The 8133-nt window shown below is 39.7% G+C and overlaps 1 protein-coding gene across 1 annotated transcript; it reads right to left on the minus strand.

The window, feature by feature from the left end:
• Positions 1 to 586: 586 nt before the first annotated feature.
• On the minus strand, positions 587 to 7801 carry tm6sf2a (transmembrane 6 superfamily member 2a). The gene is made up of 10 exons (XM_079452623.1): positions 7533 to 7801; positions 6464 to 6567; positions 6089 to 6186; positions 5854 to 5957; positions 5623 to 5705; positions 5413 to 5537; positions 5208 to 5309; positions 4035 to 4127; positions 2338 to 2457; positions 587 to 2252 (listed from the first exon to the last, which is right to left on the minus strand). Exons 1-10 carry the CDS (start codon positions 7622 to 7624, stop codon positions 2043 to 2045), a joined length of 1131 nt encoding a protein of 376 aa, XP_079308749.1. The 5' UTR covers positions 7625 to 7801; the 3' UTR covers positions 587 to 2042.
• Positions 7802 to 8133: the final 332 nt, after the last annotated feature.

Genomic DNA, 8133 nt, shown 5'->3' on the forward strand with positions numbered 1-8133 from the left:
AGATCACGGGATGAACTCAAACATGTACCCAAATTCGTATTATTTTACCTCTACAATCGACATTCAATCTGTATTTATTTTACAACATGTTGTGTCACATATTAAGAAAACATTTAAACAAACATAAACGTTCAGCACAATATTAACACTCCAAGGGTGCCATGTGGAAGCACATCAATTGGGTTTTCGTATCTTCTTTTCACATTGTGTACAATTTTGACATTTTTACACATATGCTTATGAAATCATTGCAATGTATGTGCAGTTCAGCACACGTTTCATCTGTCTGTCTGATTTAAAGCAGGTGAAAGATCACTGGGCTGACTGCTATCAGACATGTGTGATGTCATCTCCAGAAGGGTCAGAGATGACAAAGACATGTGAAAGATAACATCACATTAATCTTATATCTCAGTTTTGCAATGTTATAAATATCTGTCTCTCGGGTGAACCTGTGCCCCCGCGTTCCCTTTGGAGCCTGACAGAAAGAGTGAATTTCACAAGAGAGATATGAGGGTTCACGGCAGGCAAAGAGCACCGGCACAGATATCATCCTCTACCAAAGAAAACCACAAAACTATTGACACCACGTTTGAAATATATTTTTGTCTTAGAACACAGGATTGTAAAAACAAACGTGTACAAAAAATGTATGAATCTCATGAACGTTGTTGAGAACACAAAGTTGAGACAATTCTGTCTTTCAATTTGTTTGCTTTGTGACCTGAACGTGGGATTCAACCAATCAGATAAATATGTTACCAATGTAAAGTAATAAAATTCTTCTGAACTACACACATCATTACAACACGGGCTGATGTCTGAGGACACACATGTGCCAGAGTCCAGATTTACTGACTATTCACTCAATGACTCATTTACGGTCAAATGATAATCCGTGAGTGCACAGATTGACATCAGCCTTTCACACAAATAAACCACTTTAAACAAAAATAAAGGACACATTCTGAGCAGGATTGCACCAGGATGGAAAGTTTGTTTTTATGTCCTATAACCAAAATGAAATTCTGTCATCATTTACTCACCGGATTGGTTTAAACCTGTGTACATTTCTTTGTTCTGTTGAACACAAAGAAAGAAATTTGGATGAACTGGAGCTATTTTCAGTTCTGGCATATCATTGACTACCATAGTCAAAATATTGTATGGTTTTTTTGTTCTGTTGAACACAAAATTAAATATTTTAAGAATTTAGGAAATTCACTTCTGGGGCACCTTTGGCTACCATTACATTTTTCCTATATGGCAGTCAATGATGTCCCAGAACTGAAATTTGCTAACATTTATCCAAATATCTTTCTCTGTGTTCATCGGATCATTTCTACAGTAAATGATGACAGAATCTTCATTTTTGGGTGAACTATCCCTTTAACGTACTGTAGAAATGATTGCTAACTGTAGTTTCACGAGTTCACCTGCGCAGATAACAGTGATGTTGATAGGGATAATAAAGCAAGAGCTTGGTTATGAAGGTTATGCGTATTTGGCGTGCTGTCCGGGAAGCGGGCTCCGAGCTCGCCAGATCTATCCGAACCCGAAACACTACACCTTGGTCAGGATGAGTGCGCCGAGCTCGGAACCGGTTTGAGCCCAGAGCACACCCCCCGGGGCTCTTGCAAGAAAATGAGTTTGGGAGAGGAGCCGGGGTGGAGGAGGGATGCTTAATCTTAGGAGATCAAGCAGGTAAGATGGTTTCTCTATTTATGAGCGAGCTCGCTATGGCTGATTGTGTATGTGCGGTGATTGCTGATTGTGGACCAGCTGGCTGATTACATGCTACGGCTCCTCCCGAACTTTGTTAATTAAACATCATTTTGTACCCACAACGTACAAATACAGAGGACAAACCTGATATGTCCAATATCGACCACTTAAAATTTAAAAAACATACTAACACTATGAATAAAGATTCTGTTCAAAATATCTCCTCTGATACGCTCTTAATTCAAGCATCTCATCCTGTGGTGGATGTTTCTCCATCACGTGTGGTATAAAATCCTTCAGAATGTTCTCTTAAGATTCTACTTCATCTTCTTTCCGTTGCTAGTTTGTCCCGGCGGAACGTTCTTCATGAAGAACGCCTGGTCCGTGTAGCAGCGGGCGGCGAGGAGAACGGGCACCGCGGCATACAGCAGGTTCAGGGTCATGACCAGATGCCACTCGTCTTTGGGGACGCGGTAGGTAAAAGGTGTGCGTGAGTGAATGGACGCTCCGATGTGAGTCCACTGAGTCTGTGGAGAGATCACATAAAGCACAGCAGTGATAAACAAGAACACGTGCTTCAACAGTTTATGAGTTTCTGTGTGTTTACTGTACCTGAGCCATAGCTCCTGCAAGAACCAGCGTCCAGTCCAACATCCAGATACATCCAGGGGTCATCAGACCATACACACACGCTGTCAGGAGCGGAAGAGCATAGAACAGAAACACCAACATCTGCAAACACATGACAGCCATCACTATAGCATCTTTATACTCCACAGTGACATCACCCACAATCCTGTGCACAACAGAAGTTTACACATGCCTCCTAAGTGACGTACCGTATCTTTAAGAAGTAAATAACATCAAAAACAGAATGAACATCTTCTAAAACAGTTCATGTAAATATGAATAAAGAATATACAATATAAAGACGGTAATGGACAACCCCAACTGTTGGTTTAAACTTTGAAAATTTTATTCTTTTATATTTTACCCAACCCAAAGCATGGATTTTTCTACGGGCCACCAAAGTATATAAACATCAAATTTGAATGAAACTGATTTTTGAATGAGAAAAGGTAGTGGGTGTGGCTTGTTTTTTTCACTACGATTTGATTGGATGTACAAGAACAGAGGTTGCATTTTGAAATGGAACTTGCTGCAAACTGATAGTTGAAGGGGAGGAGTTAATGGATACAGAACGGAAGTGTATTTTCAGATTTTAAACCAAGATTACGAAGACACGTGAATTTTAAAAAGAGAATATATCTAAACTACGTCATATCCAAAGTTAATGAGTGAACTTCTCTTGTATTACAGTCCTTCATATGTACTACGCTCTCAGGCGTCAGGTCAGTTGGTAATACCTAGAATTTCAAAATCAAGCGCAGGCAGCAGATCCTTTTCCTATCTAGCGCCTAAACTTTGGAACAGTCTTCCCCCCATTGTCCCGGAGGTAGACACACTCTGTCAGTTTAAATCTAGACTAAAGATGCATCTTTTTCATCTAACATACACTACACTATCATAATATAAATATTCCAAAGGTTTAGGCTACACGAATTAAATCAACCGGAACCAGGAACACTTCCAATAACAACTGATGTATTTTTTGCATCAAAGAGTGCAGAACAGTACTCTACTCTCAGCCAGTCTTATTGTTCCAAGATTGCCAGAGCGGGCAGGACGCAGTCCAAGGTTACCAGAGCGGGCAGGATGCAGTCCATGCCCAGACCTGACAAAAGCTGTGATGATAGAGCTGGACAAAGGATGAGGTGACTCTATAAAATTTCAGCTGTTTATTATTAATGATAATCTTAAATCTAAATGTTTTTATTTTGCCTTGTTGTGCGCGCACTGTCGAGCTTGTTCAGAGGCTGCAGATTTTGCCAGAGGGGAACTGGAATCCCCTGGTTAGGCCTGTTTCCCTTTGAGGTTTTTTTTCTCCTCCAATGGAGTTTTGCGTTCCTTGCCACCGTTTGCATACACCGTTAGCATAAATATAAAAAAATTCATGAAATAAACATACATAATATTTAGTATGTACATTTTAGATAAATTAAATGATGGATGTTTAATCAATTTTTAAATAATCAGTTTTGGATTGGATTAGATTCAATTTATTGTCATTACACACATACAAGTACAGTGCAACGAAATGTATGAGTTAAATGATTTTAAAATATTTTCTTAATTTAACTGTTTATTTCTGTACTATTTCCTAAGCAACTGAATTGTTATAGAGGTTATATTACACAGAAACATGGATTAAGTCGCAGCCGCAGTCTGTGACACGAAAGGTGACTCACCGTTACTTTAGGAAATCCCACATTGTCTTTCATGTACGGCTCATACTGATATATGTAAGAGAAACACCAGTCCAGTGAACATTCTAGACCAACCTGTGAAAGACAAATAATGAATGAGTGAATGGACGGATAGATAAAGGAATGGATGGGTGGGTGGGTGGATGGATGGATGAAGGAAGGAAGGAAGGGATGGTTGAAGGGATGAAGGAGCGGATGAATGAAAGGATTGATGGATGGATGGATGGATGGATGGATGGATGGATGGATGGATGGATGGATGGATGGATGGATGGATGGATGGATGGATGGATGGAAGAAGAGATTGATGGATGGGTGAAGGAATGGAGGGATGGATGAAGGGATTGATGGATGAAGGGATGGATGCAGGGATGAATGAAGGGATGGATGGATGATTGAAGGGATGGATGGATGGATGCAGGGATGGATGAAGGGTTGATGGATGGATGGGTGAAGTAATGAAGGGACGGATGCAGGGATGGATGGATGAAGGGATGAATGAAGGAATGGATGGGTGGATGCAGGGATGGATGAAGGGATGGATGGATGAAGGAATGCATGGATGCAGGGATGGAAAGGGATTAATGGATGAATGGGTGAAGGAATGGATGTATGTATGAAGGGATGTATGTATGAAGGAATGGGTGGATGGATGAATGGGTGAAGAGAATGATAAAGGGATGGATGTAGGGATTGATGGATGGATGGATGAAGGAATGGACAGATGAAGGGATTGATGCAGGGATGGATGCAGGGATGGATGAAGGGATTGATGGATGAAGAGATGAAGGGATGGATGTATGAAGGGATTGATGGATGAAGGAATGGGTGGATGGATGAATGGGTGAAAAGATGGATGAAGGGATTGATGGATGGGTGAAGGAATGGACGGATGAAGGGATTGATGCAGGGATGGATGAAGGGATTGATGGATGAAGGGATGAAGATATGGACGCAGGGATGGATGAAGGGATTGATGGATGAAGGGATGAAGAGATGGATGCAGGGATGGATGAAGGGATTGATGGATGAAGGGATGAAGATATGGACGCAGGGATGGATGAAGGGATTGATGGATGAAGAGATGGATGCAGGGATGGATAAAGGGATTGATGGATGAAGGAATGGATGGAGAGATGATGGAATGATACTCACTAATCCTCTGAAGACAGTGAAGATCACAGATCCCAGGAGAGCCAGTGTAAGGAGAAGATCTACAGGTCGAGACAGAAGCCATTTCTTCTGTTGAGCCTCCACCTACAAACAACACATTCACACTCATCAATACTGTGCTATGAGTTAAGACATTTCAGTGTGACCTCTGGTCTGTCTCAGGGATGAGCTTGTTATGTCATCTCACCTTGTCAGCCGGAATGATCGACAGCTCTCTCGGCCTATTGAGAAGCTTGGCTGCCGCCCATATGGATAAAACTAAGAAAGGAGCATTTCTCCAGAGAGCAGACTGGAGGTTCTTTCCATATTTACCTAAAACAAAACAACAGAGACACTGATATACAATGAGTTTCATGAGACTGAAACACATCAACACTAATCGGCTGAAGGTTCTTACCGACAAGAATGCCCGCGATTAAGACGATCTGATTGGCTACTGTGGATCCCGCCCACACGAGAGCCAGACTGCGAAAAGACTTTCTGTAAAAAACGAATCATCGTATTAAAATAATATATATTTTAAAACGGGACTAGGAATTAAATTAAGATATTTGAGTCATTTTTCAAAACACTGACAATGGCACTGATTTATTTTAAGATACATTATGTCGGTGTAATTTGTTTTTACCCCGTGCTCATCAGATGGAGCATGATGAGAAGCAGACCATAATGAACAACTCCATCCCAGTATCCCGTCATGATGCAGTGGGCAGAACTCAGGTACGGTTCAGCCTTCAAGAGATATTACAGTACACGATGAGTGTGTATAAAGTCAGATTTTAAATTCTGTGTGTGTGTGTGTGTGTGTGTGTGTGTGTGTGTGTGTGTGGTGTGTGTGTGTGTGTGTGTGTGTGTGTGCTGACCTTGCTCACGTAAAAGTCCATAAATCCTTTGATATATCCATCCTGCTGCAAAGCGTTTGTGATGCCAACCACAGAGGTGAAGGAAAACACAGCAAACACTAAAGATGAGGTAAACACGCAAATCACAATTAACTCGCTTTCATGTCTGTCTGTCTGTCTGTCTGTGTTGTGTCTGCTCACTGTCTGTCTCTCTGCTTTTTCTTGACAGCTATTGATTTGTCTCAAGCCCAGCGGAATTAAAAACATGTTTCCATTTACTGTCCAAGTAATCTCATTGCCCTCTGGGAGATGGGATTGATATTTTAAAGAGATCTCATTTGTGTTATTTACTTGCATTAAGGTTAAGTGTGGGTTATGTTGGCACTGTGATCTTACCATAGAAGAGAGGGTCAGCAATGGGTATTCTCTTGACATTGAGCTTTGCCAGGAGAAATACTGTTGTAAGAGCCACAATTCCAATCGCCAATAAGGTCTGTGGACTGAATAACAGGAGAATGTGGTTTCAGACAGCGCATCTCAACCATATATCATTTGATTCTTATGCGAAAGATTGTTGTCATGGTATGTTGGTTTTAACCTGCTTTTTTACAAAGTGTTTGATTATTTTTTTTACATTGCATATGCATTTTGCCATTTGTTCCTTTTTAAATGTGTCAAATGTCTACATTCTCAGCAGGCTACTCAGATGCATCCAGACAACGCAATACATTTTTGTATTATTGTTTTTAAGAGTAAACGAATGCCTCGACAGAATGATTCTTCAATAAAACCACGAAGCATAAAAATGCCACAGTGATCAATTTGTGAAAAACTTCTGAACATCTTCTTTATATGTTAACTGTGAGACTGACCCATTAAATGTGTGGTTTAGTGTTGTCCTTTACAGGATACACTGTAAAAGTGTTTAGAGAAACACTTTAAAAGTCTTCAGACAGTCTAAATGTCAAATATTATGAATACAAGTATTACTCAAGTCTAATATGCAATAAATAGTATAAATTAACGGTTACACTTTACATTAAGGTACCCTTTATGATGCATTTATAAATGTGTTCATTTATGATAAATCAGTCATTTACAAATGCATTATGGCGCAGTTATGACTGCATGAATGAGAAGAGGGATTCTAACAAAACTCCTGCCAAATAGTGAGCCATGTTTAACTCACATGTTATAGATGCTTAATAAATGTATTTATTCATCATTCATTTGACTCGAAAGCAGATTCGTTATTATCTTGATGTTGTTTCCAATAAAGGCTGTCAGACAGTTTTTCTTATACATGCTCACTATTTGCCAGGTATTTGTTAAAATCCCCCTTTCTATTCATGAAGTTATAGCAGCTTTATAAAGCATTTGTAAATGACTTATTATTCATTTATGAACACGTTTATGAATGCTTCACAAAGGGTACCTTAATGTAAAGTGTTTTCAGATAACTTACTCTTGTAACCAGGAGACCTGGTTAATTGTGTAGAGAATAAATGGAGCAGTCAGAGACACGATTAAAACTCCGATCTGTGCTGGAAGATCCATCAGAGGAACCGAAAGGAAATCCACACAATGTTAAAATGAATCAATCCAAATACTCCGAGACCTTGTGAGTAAAACTATTAGTAGTCTAGAGACTTGTTAAAAATGAAACAATGCATCGTGATGAAGGCAGCTGTGTGTGTGTGTGTGTCGTGTTTGTGCTCAGATGATGATCAAATCAACTTCAAACCAGGTCAAACTTCAAAGTGCACGGACTCTGAAATGATTACACACACCCATGAGTAGAGAATCAATGAACGCTGCAGTTTCAGCGCTCATCCACGTGGAGACGCTATCAGCGCGTAAATAAGAACAAACAAACAAACAAATGAATGAACAAATTAATTTGAATGAAACATTTTTTTATTAAACACAGCAATAAACCATTTTAAAATAATTTTCATAGCCTATCGGAATTTCTAGAAACCACTTCCCAGTTGTCTTAATGTTTCTCATTATGTTTTATGCTTTTGCATTAGCATTGAGTGTATGTTATTGTGCTAAAATGTAAT

This window comes from Barbatula barbatula (assembly GCF_947034865.1).
Source record: "Barbatula barbatula genome assembly, chromosome: 3".
Taxonomy (NCBI): Eukaryota; Metazoa; Chordata; class Actinopteri; order Cypriniformes; family Nemacheilidae; genus Barbatula; species Barbatula barbatula.

Excerpts from the sequence above, each read along its gene's own strand:
- tm6sf2a (XM_079452623.1), bottom strand. The coding sequence starts at position 7,624 with ATGGATCTTCCAGCACAGATCGGAGTTTTAATCGTGTCTCTGACTGCT. Across the intron at positions 5,310-5,412 it reads CGATCATTCCGGCTGACAAG|GTGGAGGCTCAACAGAAGAA; the intron begins GTGAGATGACAT and ends TGTTGTTTGTAG. Across the intron at positions 2,458-4,034 it reads TGGGATTTCCTAAAGTAACG|ATGTTGGTGTTTCTGTTCTA; the intron begins GTGAGTCACCTT and ends ATGTGTTTGCAG.